The sequence below is a fragment of the Dysidea avara genome, chromosome 9, assembly GCF_963678975.1.
Source record: "Dysidea avara chromosome 9, odDysAvar1.4, whole genome shotgun sequence".
Lineage (NCBI taxonomy): Eukaryota > Metazoa > Porifera > Demospongiae > Dictyoceratida > Dysideidae > Dysidea > Dysidea avara.
Genome location: NC_089280.1, coordinates 34,321,573 through 34,337,165, shown reverse-complemented (window position 1 = coordinate 34,337,165; position 15,593 = coordinate 34,321,573). Strand labels below are relative to the sequence as shown.

Genomic DNA, 15,593 nt, shown 5'->3' with positions numbered 1-15,593 from the left:
GTAGGAAAGTGGAGAAGAAGGGTTGTCAGTTATGGTTAAACTGTTATAGATACAACATCAAGACACACGGTAGCACACTTTGCAAAATTTGCCATAAAATACAAATGTGTACTCTGATCAAGCTGAAATTTAGCACACTTAAACGGCTCATTAAAGTGAATCTCAGTACCAAGTTTGGTGGGAATCTGATAAAGAATCGTGGAGTTATGACCAGTTATTCGCATAAAATAAGAACAAACTTCTGTCACACCCACAGGGTAAACCCCTTCAAGGAATGAGCTGCAAAATTGCTATGTAGATGGAGTAACCATAATAGGAGTACCTTCTTGTGGTTTGAAAGAAATCGAGATAAAGACCATCAAGATATGACACAAAACCCAACCTGTGCCACAATCACGTGATTGAGTCGTGAATAAAACTATAACTGCTACGAAGAGTGAGCTGAAAACCAGCATGTAGATGGAACAATCGTCATAGAAAGTCCTTGCAGTATGTGTAGAAGAACTGGAGCAAAAGCCACTGAGTTATAAGACAAAATCCAACTACGTGTACATAGCAAGTGCATGATTGAGATACTCTAATGTCACCCTATTAGAGCATTTGGCATTGTCAGTTACTCTATTAAAACGTTCAGCTATGTAACAAGTCATTGTGTAGAGAGTTCAGCTACACAACAAGTCACTTTGTAGAGAGTTCAGCTAAGAAAAAGTCACTCTGTAGAGATCTCAGTTACAAATAAATCACCCTGTGGAATATTTAGCTATTAAAAACCACCCTGTAGGAAGATCAGTTACAAACAAATCACACTGTGGAGTATTCAGCTACAAAAAGCCACCCTATACAGAGATCAGCTAGAAACAAGTCACCTGTAGAGAGTTCAGCTACAAACAGTTCCCCCAGATAGAGAATCAGCTACAAACAAGTCACACAGTAGAGAGTTCAGCTACAAAAAGTAATCTTGTAGAGAGTTCAGATACAAAAAGCCACCATATAGAGAGGTCAGCTAAAAAAAATCACCGGTAGAAAGTTCAGCTACAAAAAAGTAACTTTGTAGAGAGTTTGCTACAAGCTAGACCCAACAGAGAATTCAGCTACATACAAATCACCTTGTGGTGAGTTCAGCTACAAACAAGTCACCCAGTAGAGAGTTTGGCTACAAAAAGACACCACATAGAGAGCTCAGCTACAAATAAATCAACCTGTGGAGAGTTCAGCTACAAGCAAGCCACCCTGTAGAGAGATCAGCCAGAAAGAAGTTCACCTACAAACAAGTCACCCTGTAGAGAATTCAGCTACAAATAAATCACCCTGTGCAATGAGAGCTCAGCTACAAAAAAGTCATAATGTAGAGAGCTCAGCTACAACAAGTCACCCTGTGGAGAGTTCAGCTACAAACAAGTCACCCAGTAGAGAATTCAGCAACAACAAAAAATCACCTTGTGCCACAAACAAATCACCATGTAGAGAGTTTAGCTACAACAAGTCACTCTGTAGAGAGTCAAGTTACATACAAGTTGTAACTAGAGTTCAGCTCCAACAAATCACCCTATAGAGAGTCTAGTTACATTGGAAGTCACACTGTAAGAGAGTTCAGCTACAAACAAGTTACCACATAGTTGTAGGGATTCTACTACAAGCCAGCCAACCTGTATATGTAATCTCTTCTGCAGCAAAGAAAAAGACAAGTAAAAAGCTACTAAACTGGCCACAGGCCAACTTCGGAATGTACAAGTAATAGTTGTAACACGGGAATGAGGGCTTTACCTGATATGTATGTCTGGCTGCCCGAGGGCAGAGGGCATACATATCAGGTAAAGCCCAAATGCCCCGTGTTACAACTAATATGTAACACTTCTTAGGCTGATAGCCTATGCAGGGTGATCAACCACCCAAGCCAATAGGAGTGCAGCCACTGGATGTATTATATATGCACACCTAAAATTTTCAATTATGGGTCAGCAGCTAGTACGTTCTGGTTACATTTGGTTATGATAAACGGACATATCCTAGAGATATCACGGAGAATTTCCGTAATGTGAGTTTAATGTTTTAATCAGCGCTATTGAATCGTTTATGGGATAACTACGCAGTTCACTAAAGGCCTAGACAGGTAAGATTGCTTGTAGAGTGCTTACTCCGTGCAGAGTGGTAGCTTCGTGATAGGGGTGTGTCCGTATTCGAAAATGTGTGGAAATGATCGAATGATTAAGCTATAGCACTAGTTTTCACCTTATCCCAACGTTTTTCAACTCGTAGGATGGCGAGGGTAACAAAACGCTCTCCGTATGTGTGGTTTTCATGGTGAAATCCGAGTTGTGCATCCTCATCACGTGAGTATTATTTGATCCCACAATCGATTTCGGCATCTACGTCTATATAATCACAGTCCAGTTGTAGACCGGCTACATACAAAATGTAGCCCGGGTGACTCCTTTGATCTGAGGTGTGACAGTGTTACATATATAAAAAGAAGTGATATCTATACAAAAAAAAGCCAAGCTGTGAAAAAAGGTGTGGCCCCCACAAAGCCATGATGAAAACAGATGTGAAATTCAAGGTGGCAGCCAAGAAATGGCTATGATGGTATGTTAATGGTAAAAACTGTAACAACAATTCAGCTAAATTTGGTGCTGAATCCTAGTGAGACTTGGAGAAGGCAACACAAATTCACCTAAATTCTCGTTATTAAATTTTTTTCCATTGACGTACCATCACAGCCATTTCTTGGCTGCCACCTTGGATTTCACTTCTTTTTTCACCCTGGCTTTGTGGGGGGCCATACTTTTTTCACAGCTTGGCTGTTTTTGTATAGATTATATTGACAATAAACAAAACAGCCCAGGTATGTAAATGATACCACTCCAAAAAAATCTTCACTAAAAAAAAAAAAAAACACGTCCAAGAAACAAGTACCTGGGAGCAGCCAAGAATCAATCTTGATCCAACTAACTATATAATCACCAAAGGTTTTAATCCATGCAAGAACACCTTGGCTGTAAAACAAGTGCATCCATGAAAGTAACTGGTAATTGAAATAGCTGATATCTGAAACGGCCAAGAATGATTGAAATCAACAAAAAGTTTAACATTGAACCTTTATCTTTCAGCTGTGTCCTAAATTGATTTCTTTAAGCTGTAATTGGCTGGTAACTTGGCTGTCTCTTTTAATAGTCAGTGTATAAGTTCATGATGCATGTATTGCAACTGAGGTGGTAGGAAAAATCAGGCTTAAGAGATGCAAGAAATCAAGCTCGTAGTGTTAATTAAGTTATGCTGGCTGAAGGTATCGGTAAGTCAGTCTGGAATATTCATTGACCCACCGTGCGAAAACATGACTTGTTCACATTTTCCTCAAATTTCATTTTATGACTTTTTTGTTGTCTAGAAGGAAAAACAAATGGGCAGTTAAAGTTTTAGCCTTCTCTGGTAAGTGGTTTTGGAGTTATAGTGATAGATAACAAGAGCAAAACAATCAATTTGTACAGTGCCCATACGGGAAAAACTACAGATATTTGTTTAGTCAATCATAAGCCTCGAGTGCAATAGGCTACAAAGTTGGTCATTCTATTCACCACAAACTGGGGCATTCATCAAGGTATAGTTTTGGGCTGAAATACATCCATGCTATTAAGTAAGAAGGCTGTTCAAGCTTAGAAATAGTGACAATAAAGTTGCTTTACTACAACGTAAACAAGCACATGTTACTTATGTTTTTGTTTCATGGTACAAAACAAAATAAATATATTCTTAGTCTCCATGAAGAGGCAAACCCACTGGTATATTAGATATTTCACTTCGAGTCATTCTTCACTGTTTACTGAAGCAATTAAAACATTCATAAAATTATTTATGCATGTAGCACACACTTTTTAACCAACGTATTCCGATGGCATTTATCTAAAAAACAGAATTATGCAAACAAGTTGGGTTTTCGCTCAGCGGGTTACAAATTTTACATTCTATAAAAACTATTTGGAGTTACTCTGGAGCACATTTGGGTTTAACTGTCAAGTCACTGTAAAGGAATGATGAGTTAGTTTTTGGGTGATGTTTTTTGGACAGGCAATTTCAACTACCATACTGTATGATATGTAGCTATAAGCTACCCTCACTACTAAAGTAAAAAGTGAGGGGAAAGTGTATGCTTTGAAAAAGGCAAGGTAAGTGGTATTCTGCACGTCTGAAGATTTTAGTTGCCTGATCATTTCCTACTCCAATGTGGTAGATAATGAATTTAATACATTTCAGATGGCCTTCTATTTCTAAAGATGGCACAATCACCAATTCACTTTGACAGACTATTAGTGAAACACTCTTCAATCAACACATTATCATATACACTATTACCTTCAGCAGACACTGTTGACTGTTCTAATGGAGTAACAGTGACATCAAATGGTTTACTGGATGTTCCTCCAACTAGTTCCAATGTTACCAGTACAAATCCTGTATCTTCTGAACCAGTGTATTGTGTTTGGTTGAACTTCACTTTTATACCTATGATTGATATGATAGTTTAAATGTATCCCTTACATAGGCATCCCTTACTAGTAGAGTCCAGTATTATTCCAGCTGCACTAGTAACAGAACCGGCTACTATTCCAGGACTAAGTGATGATGGTATATTTAAGCTCATACTAAACATCTCATCTCCCTCAACAATATTATCACTCATCACTGGTACTCTCACTGTAGTGGTAGTGGCTCCAGCAGGAATTGTAGCATTGAGAGGAGTAGAGTTGAAATCATCTTCTAAAATTACCCAACACATATAATGTAACACAAATAAGGTGACTGACCCAATGCTGTTACTTCATTGAGACTGATAGATAAGTTAATGGTTTCATGACTAGTTCCTCCTGATATCATCACAATTACTAAAACCTCTCCAGACATCTCAGACCCTTCAAAACTTGTTGATGAGAACTGTACCATTAATACTACAAAAAAGTACATGAGATCGTGTCTTGAATTTCACATAGCTTAGATTATATTTCACATGTAGGCATAAAACACAAATATGAATTTAATCAGTTTGAGATGAAGAAACTAGTGCATACATATGACGTTAACATCTTATGAATTTCACATGTGGTTGTTGCTGCTATTGATCACAAATTAAGTAAGCCACCAAATACTGGTGACTTGCTACGTACCAACTGAATTGTAGAATCACATCATGTTTACCTTACAACGCACAAAACCACATATTTTGTAATTATATCTAACCAAATACTCACTGTAAACTAGTTGTTTATGTTAATATAGTAAAATCCTCCACAAAGTTAATGAACAATAAACTCTAAAATTTGGTTTTCATACGTAGTCGCAACAGAATCTTAACTGTTTATGTATGAAAGGTATTTACACTCCACAGAACTAGTTTGCTTACAGTATAATTTTATGGTTTGTTTGTGATTTATCCTATTCTCGGTGTTGAACATATTTATATGTTATTGTGTCCACCATGCTATATCTGGAATAAAACAGCTGACTGTTATCTTCAGCTCTCTCCATCAATTTATAACAATGTCTTGGTTGTCAAATAATAGTTTTCAGCTTAAATTCTTCTATTCTAACAAGACTGCTAGCACATTTAGGGTCAGAGTCACAGAATGATAACACAGAACTCTTTCTGACAATGTTTGAAAGAGCTGTACAAGTTCATGGCATTTAATGAGACAATTGTGTAGCTATTCTTGCATCTCAATGAACAGGGAAGCATGACTGGTCTCATGATTAATCACATATCCTTCCATGTATAATGTCTATAGTTAGCCATTCTGCTTGCTAAGGCCAGCTTTAACACTACACATGACCAATAATCTTTAGTGTGTGATTATACTAACTTAATTTTGTTGTTTGCAACTAGCTAAGGGTGAAGCTGCAAAATGCCATTTCCGAGATACAAGCTACCAAAGTTTCGTTTTTTTTCTTTCTTCGTTTTTTTTTCTTCTTCTTCGTCTAAAAGTGGAGTCACCCTCTCTTTTTGGGTTAGTATAAACAATCCACTTGGCATTTTAGCAATGTGGGAAAATTCACAAATTAGTACTATCTTTTCAATGTCAATGTAGGGATTTTTCTACATTGCTACAATGCTAAGTAGAGATATTCCCTCACAGCTACCACTGTATCTTGCTTTACCACATTTTATTGCTGGAACCCTACTTCATTTTTAAATCAACAAATTTTTATTGCTAGCAATATTATAATGTGTGTTTTGAACAATGCAGCATTGGATACTCTCTCTTGTTAAACCAGGTGTGCACCCACAGCCAGCCAAAGGCTGGCTATAAGCGCGCACCTGGTTTACTGAAATTGTTTTCGTAAAAGTATGTGTGTACCTATCTACCTATGTTTGTCCGTACGCACCCACGTGAGAAAAAATTGTTAAATAATGGTAAAGGCAGCTTATATGTAAGAAGTAAAAGTGAAATTAAGTCTGTATTAAAATTCTGCATGGGTGAACTTTGCTCTGAGGTGGTTTCTTTTTAGCAGACTGAAATACGGGTGTGGCGACTTCTCTCAGACTTTGTAAACTACTTCCCTTTGAGGTTTTCAGGCATTTAACAACTGAAAAACAATGGCACAGGCTTCATACACTGTCAGGAATAACTTATCGCTTCGAATTGAAAGGGGGCGTATCCCTTACGTACGCAAACGAAAATGAAGAGCAGCTTTGAGGCTTTGTTGAGAGAATTTGTGGGAAAAAACATGATAGTCAAACTATAAAACAGTTTAGAAGATACTTCTGTGCGTAATATGCTGCTAAAAGCGGTTTATATAACAAGCGCTTCCTTAGAAGTGCATAGCAACGTAATTGAACGAATTACGAAAACTTCATGAATTACAAAATACGAGAATTGGCTAATAATATTATTGCACAACCCAAAACTACCCTATTGTAAAATAGTAATACATAGTTGGTTAATTCATAGTAGCATATACTATCTATGGTTAATTCCAGTTGAGTTAGCTAGCTGCATGGCACCTGGTTTTTAGAAGTAGTACAACATCAACTTGTAATCTCCTGATATAACCGAATGTAGTATTTTTACAAAACTGTCATCACTTGCAAAATGTATGAAAATTTCATCCCTTAAAAATATTTGGCTATACAGTAATACTCAAGGTACTGCTACTGCAATACATAACAAATCTATATATACACTTTGTTTACCATCATTATCTGTTATATTCACCATAGCAATATCAAGAATACCAACAATAACACCATCAGGTAATGATTCATCCATAATATTTAGTGTAAAGTCCTCATCATCTTCCAATATATTATCATCTTTTATTGGAACACCAAATGTCACATTGGTCACTCCAGCAGGAAATATGACAGTGTATGGTCCAGAATCATAATCAATACCTCCTCCTGTAACATGTTGGTAATTGTAAATGCTTTAAATATTACATTCGTACTGACCAAGAGCTGATTTATCATTGGTGGACACTTTCACAGTAATATTAGTTGATGATGGGTCACTGAGAACTAGTACAGGTTGTGCTGGTCCATCATCTTCGTTAACATTGTATGTTGACCGATCAAAGCTGACAGTTCTCATTAACACAGAATCTCCACTAGAGGAGCCAGTGTCAGTGGGAGAAGTAACATCTGTGCATACAAATATGACAACGTATACATAATATTGCACAGGTAAATTTGCAATAGGTTGCATATATAAGCTTTATCACTTGCTAGTTTTCTGGCTTTAACATTTTATACATATTCTCAAATAAGCACAAGTATGATATACTGTAGTTCTGTATCATACAGTACGATAGTTCTGTATAGTATGGGTTGGTAAGAAATCATATGGTTTCGTGGATTTTCACACCTTAAAAAATGGCCTTATAATAAGTTTTACCTGAAAAAACCACCTGGAATGCATTAATACTCTTATAATGATGCTGTACCTTAGGTAAATGAAGCAGAAAGTATAATGTTTCAATGTACAGTGAATTTTAAAAATTTCGAATTTCACCTACATTTTATCTGCCTGCCTGCTTGCTGTAAGACCCAGTAGTGGTAGGTGTACGGCTCCAGAAATTTTAGACAGCCAAGGTAATGATGGCAGATTCATGAATATGTTGTTCCGATTACGTTCTGTCTACTGCACCATGCTGTTTGCTTTCCTCATTCATTCGCTTCTATGTTCTTCTTGAAGGATAATTAATACTTGAGGTGCTTAACAGTTGCGGCGCGCCATGTGATTATAATAAAATGTAAATACATGTGCGCAATATGAGGGTGAACGGGTGTATAGTACCCAAGGAGTTGTCTCTAGCATTTCGTAATGCTGGGTAGTCATTTTATATGGTCTTTATTACCAGTTTAGTTTTTTTGTGAGGTAGCTAGCTAATAATGTCTTTGAGGGGTGGATTCACCTTGGGATCCAGACTTCTAAAAGTGAGGGTTCCACTGTTATAATGGTGGACTCTCCAGCAATGTTTCACTGTAAAATCATCAATATTTAGGCCATTAGAAATGGAGCTGAACCCTTTAACAGTTGTTGTAATAGCTTTAAAAAGACAAAACGATAAATATTTTTAGAGGCGTTTATTGAGTACGAAGGTAAAAGATAGCTGCTTCAAGTGATATTTATACCATGTGGAAACAAAAAGAGTATAATATAGCTAGCTAGCTAGCTAGTTAGACAAAAAAGTTAACAAACTAGCTATTTAAAAATTATAAATTTCAAAAGGAAGTAGGGGTTGATATAATACACGCTACAAAAAGTAAGGAAACAAGCTCAAAAATGTTATAGCTGAAATGAGAAATGATCCAGCAGTAAAAAGTAAGGAAACAAGATTAGACGACTACTTGCTAAATGAGACACACTTTAATGTCTACTTTTGGCTAATTTGATGGTCTCATTTCAAGATGCTAGCCAAAAGTGTGTCTCATTTTAGCAAGTAGTCATATAATCTTGTTTCCTTACTTTTTACTGCTGGATCATTTCTCATTTCAACTGTAACATTTTTTAGCTTGTTTTCCTACTTTTTGGAGTATGCATATTATATTAACCCCTAATTCCTTTTGAAATTTATAATGTTTTAAATAGCTAGTAGTAGAAGGTTTGCACCTTTTACTGAAAAAAATATTGACTAGAAATCAGCTTCACAATATCTTCACGACATCTTGGCAGCATTGGTGTATAACCAAGTGTGAAAGTGCCTTCCTTCAGTGTGAGGTGCTTACATAGTTCGTTACACTTCAACTTTGACTTACAGTTTGACATCACTATTTGCAACAATGAAATAATAAAACTCAAACAGCTACTAACCAAGTGACAACTGAATATTAGACACAGGCTCCAGCTCAGGTTTTGGTTTACAAGTGTATTCACCCTTGTAGCTGTTATTGAACACAGGAATGATTAGTGTAGAAATCATATCTAATCCAAAACAGCCAAGCTGTAAAAAAAGAGTGCTGCTCTCAAAAAGGCTATGGTGAAAAAAGATGTGAAATCCAAGGTGGCGGCCAAGAATGGCTATGATAGCACTTTGAATTTCAAATCTCTTTTCACCATAGCCTTTTTGAGGGCCGCACTCTTTTTTTTTACAGCTTGGTTGTTTTGGATTAGATTTCACTTCCTTTTGCATTTGTATACCCCAAAGCTTTGGGACTTTTTAAACATATCTTTTTTTCTTTACCACAGGAAAAAATGAAGCAGATGTTAAATACTTTAAATATTTCTGATTTTATCAGTAAATGTACAATTTATATATATAATTCATATATTTATTACAGAATTATCTACATAGTTGTTTCTTTGTAGCTGAACTCTCTTCAAGGTAACTTCTTCTAGCTGATGTCTCTACAAGGTCACTAGTTTGTAGCTAAACTTTCTACATGGTGGTTTCTTTGTAGCTGAACTCTCTACAAGGTAACTTCTTCTAGCTGATCTCTCTACAGGGTGACTTGTTTGTAGCTGAACTCTATGGTGGTTTCTTTGTGGCTTAACTCTCTACAAGGTAACTTCTTCGAACTGATCTCTCTACAGGGTGAATTGTTTTTACTGAACTTTCTACAGGGTGACTTGTTTCTAGCTGATCTCTATACAGGTTACTTGTTTCCAGTTGATCTCTTGAATTCTCTTCAGGGTGACTGCTCTATTAGGATGACTGCTCTATTACAGTATCTCGATCTCACACTTGCTAACACCAAGTTGGATTTCATGTTATAACTCTGTGGTTTTAAGTCTGATTCTTCTACACCATTGAAGAGCCTTTTAAAGATGAATACTCCATCTGTACAGCAATTTTCAAAGCATTACCCCAAGCGGTTTTTCTGGTAGGCGTGACAAGTAGTCGTTTTTTATTAGCTAATCTCGATTGCATAATTGTTACACACAGTTGGTTTTTTCATTGTATCTTCCTGGGTTTTAGCTCGATTTCTCTCAAACCACAAAAGGTTTGAGGTTCAATAGTTAACCTATTCACCCACCGATTTTCAGCTTCCTCCCGTAAGCGGTTTACCCTGTAGGCATGACAACATATTGGTGTTATTTTTCGTGAATAATCACTAATAACTCTTTGCCTGTTTATCGTATTCCAGCCAAAGTTGGTACCAAGATGCACCTTTATACCCCCCCCCCCCCCCCCCTTCTGTGTGCCAAATTTCAAGGCAATCGGATATAGTGTTCACGTTTTATGGCAGTTTTTGTAAGTGTGCAAAAAGAGGAAGAAAGAAAAAAAACCCCAAAAAAAAACAGAAACTAAGCCAATTTTTGAAGTCGCATATCTTGGGAACGCTTGAAGCGATTTTGCTCAAATTTGGTATGTGGGGTACTGAAGTTGGAGGGCATGTCCACAGCAAAAATCATCAAGACAGCAAAGAGCTACGGAGGTGCAAAAATTGCATTTTTTCTTGTCAATATACTCACGGGTGTTATGCGCCGGCTTCTTGGGCTGCACAACACACTACCGTGTGTCTTGATCTGAACTTCTTGCAGCATAGTAGGGACTACCAGGTAGACTCCTTGTGATTATTTTAACTTGTGAATTATCAGGTAAAAACCATCTGATTTTTATTATTGCATTTTCCTTATCATCATTACAACTACAGTCAATGGTCACATTTGGTGTTCCACCCTTTAACACTAATACTTCACTAGTCAGTTCAGAAGGGCTTACTGGAGTGATAGTACACTTCTGAGCTGTCGTATTTACCACTAAATGTGTGAAGGATAATAACAATGCCAACACATCTATATTGTATCAGTAGCACACAAAGTAGTATACAAATTTCAAATTGCTGTTACCAAGTGATATAGTAGCAGAATGTAAGGATGGGTAAACACATCCAGAGTCACCAGGGCAAAAGGTCTAGAGCAATGCATCAGTTTGCTTAAATTTCACACAAACAGCTAATGTCTCTGGACTGTCACATGTGTTAAGCACAGCAGGGTTTCATTTAGGGGGGCACTTGCTCCTTGGAAAACTCTTGCCCCCCTTAAATTTAAGCAATAGCTGAAATGAAAGTGTCTTAGAATGCATCAGAAGCAATCTGAAAAGTCTAAAATACAAAAAAAATGTCCTGGAGTGGCATGTTATCTTCAGATATCCGAAAATGCACCAGATGCAATCTAAGAGAGGTGAATATCCAAAAATTTCTCAAGTGGTATGTCATTCTCAAGTACCTGAGAATGCACCAGAAGGAATCTGAATGTCTAAAATGACGCTGTCTGTGTAAAGGTATATAAGCACATGGGTCCTTACACTATATCACCCCTGTACTCTCATAAAACTCTCTTTTGCCCCTCCCCCCAAGTCATTTCCTAGATGAAGGCCTGTGGCACCTATAAAACAAGTAGTGCTAGATACTCTAATATCATGCACAAATTACTTACATGGACTAAGTTGGGAAAGATCTAGGAATAAAGAGAGTCACTGCATACTGTACACACTTCACCATGAAACAGAAAATTTGAACATTATAAAGGGCCTGGGACACGTATGCCCCTTACTGTGTGTACCTATTTATCTGTTTATCCATACTTACCCATGTGAGCAAATCAATATAATGGCGAAAGCAGCCAGTATGTGAGAATCAAACACTAAATGAAGAGAGTTGCTTCACCCATATTTCAAAGCAGCAAAAACAAATCACCCTGTATTATTTACGTATTGTTGATTAATAGCATCTGATATTTAGAAGTAACACAGCATCAACTTTTGCTTTCTAATGCATTAGCAATCCCATGGCTGATCTTAAAACTTGCTTTAATATTTGCACTCTTAATACAACAGTAACTCTTGAATTTTCTCATTCTTGAGCTTTTTATAACTTTCTAAAACTCTTTTCCTTGCTGGAAAATTTAAACTAAAACTTGCATATAAGAGGTAGATTTTTAAAACTAGACCTGTGATCTAAGAGAAAACAAGGAAGTATGATAGTTTTCAGATGTGGTTCAACAGATATAACCCAAGTGTGGAGGTCTCTGGTTTGAATCAACTCTGAGTGACCATTCCATTAGAACACACTAATCACGATTTTGTTACACATGTTATACTTTGTAATGTAACTTCATCTTTACATACTTAGCTTATAATTCTCTCAAAAAGGTTAGTACCTTAATAGTTTACCAATGTTTACAAAAAACCAAGCTCTATAAGTGGTTTACCTGGTAGGTGTAACTAACAATCCACTTGTAATATAAAAATTGTAGAATAGTACCATATGAAAATTTAGTAGTTGAATGAGATCAAACCTGCTTTTATAATCCTCCAAATTTGACATGCCTCCTGTCTTTTCTCTTTACTGCAGATAGGCAGTTGGGCAGTATATAAAATTTTTGGTAGAAATGGATAGTGGTGTTAAAATTGCTAGATAAATACTAAAGACCAAATTTCAATGAATAAGCTGGAGCCATCTGACCCTCAGCTAGTGCAAGGTCAAGTGCTCCTAGTGAAAGTGGACAGCCCTGATGTGATCTCAAACACATAACAGCAGAACGTAAAGAATAACTAATCCTTCAACGCAGCCATGACATCACAAAACTATATGACAACTCCTTCTGAGGAGAGACAAGGAAAGCAAGTCTTTGTAAAATACAGCAGTAGCATGACCCACACCACAGTATAGGATACACCTGGGCAGTATATCGGTCCCATTAGATGTTCTGCAGTATAGGATACACCTGGGCAGTATTGGATACACCTGGGCAGTATATCGGTCCCATTAGATGTTCTGCAGTATAGGATACACCTGGGCAGTATTGAAATTTTACTATCACGATATATCATAAGAAAAATATCACAATATTACTAATTATTATGATATATTTTTCATATTTTTACAGATGCTCTACTATGAAACTACACCTACCTACACAAGTGATATAACCTGCAGCAACATGAATGGATGTGCAAAATTACATGTACATGGCATTAACCATTTATTGGACTATACATGGAGATATAGACATTAGGTAGACCTACAATTAAGCATGGAGAGGATGTGCCTTACACACCCAAGTGCATGAAATAAATTCAGGAGTTTTACAGATTCCATTCCCATGCATGACTAAAAGACTGCTAACTATAGCAATAAAAGCTCATACCTAGTTTTGCATCATCCATGCACATTTTATTATAATGCTACAATGTGCAGAAATATTTTTTCCTCGATAAAAATCCAAATAATAAGGTCTCTTTAGTAGCTACTTTCATATTCACACGAATGCTCTATTAGAGTTACTTGACTGCTTTATTAGAGTATCTCGATATTTCCTGGAGCTAAACAGCAGCACCATTTTTACAGTAGATAGCTAATACGGATATTATTGGAGAGCACTGCGATAATCACGATATTGCAATGATATCATTTCCAATAATTTTTGATGATACTGGTATTGTTACATCAGAATATTGTGGTTTTATGAAATAACTGAGATGCCACCCATTCCTAGATAGGAGAAGAGCAGACTTTTATTTCTGGATAATATTTCACTATATTTTGCTTAAAATTAAAGATTTGCTATTACACATAAACTCTCCTCTACAGGTTTACTTGTTCTATATATCTACTTATCCTAGTTGACCTCTCTACAGGATGACTTGTTTAAAGCTGAACTTTCCACAGGGTAACATTTTTGTGGACAAACACTCTACAAGGTGACTTGTTTGTAGCTCTTCATAGGATGATTTGTTTGTAGCTGAACTCTCTACAGCACGACTTGTTTGTGGATGAACTCATCACAGGGTGACTTGTTTGTGGCTGAACTCTCTTTGTTCATTGTAGCTAACTCGTGCCCTTCTTGTAGACCTCCTGACTTTTAAGGAGTGATAAGTATGGTCATGACTAGCTGCATATCGGTGGTGTTCATACTGCATTTGCTTGTTTCTGGATGCCTGGATGCTCCCCTCTAAATCACTACGCTTCTGTTCCTATATTTGAGTGTGATGGGTTAGTTGTTTAAAATGACTGAAAGAGGCATTACTACTAGACTGTGGCAATTGTCTGTGCTTTACAGATGGAAGGATTTTCAAGCTTATTTGACTTTTTCCTAATATGAAATATGAAGCGATCTGAGCATATGTGGTCCGGGTTCCAAGTAAACTTGTTTGAATTTCTTCTCAAAATAAATGCTATCTATTGGCGACAACAATCTTTGTCTTCTTTAGGAAATCTGTAACTTACACCACACTACTTTTTCTTTCTGTTATGATCATCATGTGGTATAGTCCAGCAGAAGAAAGGGTATTTTTGGCTGAACCTTGCAATATGGTCTATAGTTTATTTTATGTCACATAATATTTCTCCATACTATGGACTACTCAAAACCGCCTGCTGGACTTCTGTCAGCATTGGACAAATCAGGATATTGCCTTAGTAAATTCGTTACATTTATCCATTCATGAATTTAGACTCAGTGAGAAATAATCAGTAAAAAGCTAGTTAGCATAAACGAAACACTTGTCTATGAGTATTCATTAATTTTCTACACCCATGTTTACATCCTTAGCTGCTTAATAATGAATTTAATTAATTGTTTTGGATAAAAATCAGCCAAAACAATGGATTTTGCTTGAATTATTTGGAATAACAAATCAGTGTTGCTGAGTGATATTGAAATGGAGTAGAAGTCATGTAGTGTACATGAATGGAAGGTATGCAGACTTACAGCTAGTGTGTTATTGTTATAGTTATGTTACACAATAGTCACTGAAGAAGGCAAGTGCTTTTTTAGCACACTTTATTCCTGTTCAGAAGAGACCTCACTACCACAAAAATCAATACATAGGCTGTCCAGTTATTTATTTGGAGAACTATTTGAGAAGGTCTGGTACATCACTGCAGGAGCAGAGATTTGTGTTCCGTCCTATATGCAAGTCCAAAATGGGTGAGCGTCTTCTGGAGTCAGGCAGCATTAGTTATACGTGTTTGTGGGAGCAATTCAAGAGCAAGATCCACAAACTTGGGTATAACCCAACAGATTTTGGCTTGCATAGTCTGCGAGCTGGCGGAGCAACTATGGCCGCCAATGTGGGAGTTCCAGACAGATTGTTCAAACGCCATGGGTGATGGAAATCTTAGAAAGCCAAGGATGGCTATGTAGATGATTTGGTGGAGT

The 15,593-nt window shown here is 36.8% G+C and overlaps 1 protein-coding gene across 1 annotated transcript in view; it reads right to left on the bottom strand.

Annotated features, from left to right (window-relative positions):
• The window catches only part of LOC136265544 (uncharacterized), a 63,652-nt gene extending 54,244 nt beyond the window's left edge, over window positions 1-9,408 (bottom strand). Inside the window, exons 1-6 of the mRNA XM_066060418.1 lie at window positions 9,300-9,408; window positions 7,439-7,627; window positions 7,181-7,387; window positions 4,800-4,940; window positions 4,549-4,752; window positions 4,348-4,497 (exon numbers count right to left, since the gene is read on the bottom strand). Of these exons, the coding sequence (XP_065916490.1) occupies window positions 4,348-4,497; window positions 4,549-4,752; window positions 4,800-4,940; window positions 7,181-7,387; window positions 7,439-7,627; window positions 9,300-9,408 (1,000 nt within the window). The remainder of the gene's footprint in view (window positions 1-4,347; window positions 4,498-4,548; window positions 4,753-4,799; window positions 4,941-7,180; window positions 7,388-7,438; window positions 7,628-9,299) is intronic.
• Window positions 9,409-15,593: the final 6,185 nt, after the last annotated feature.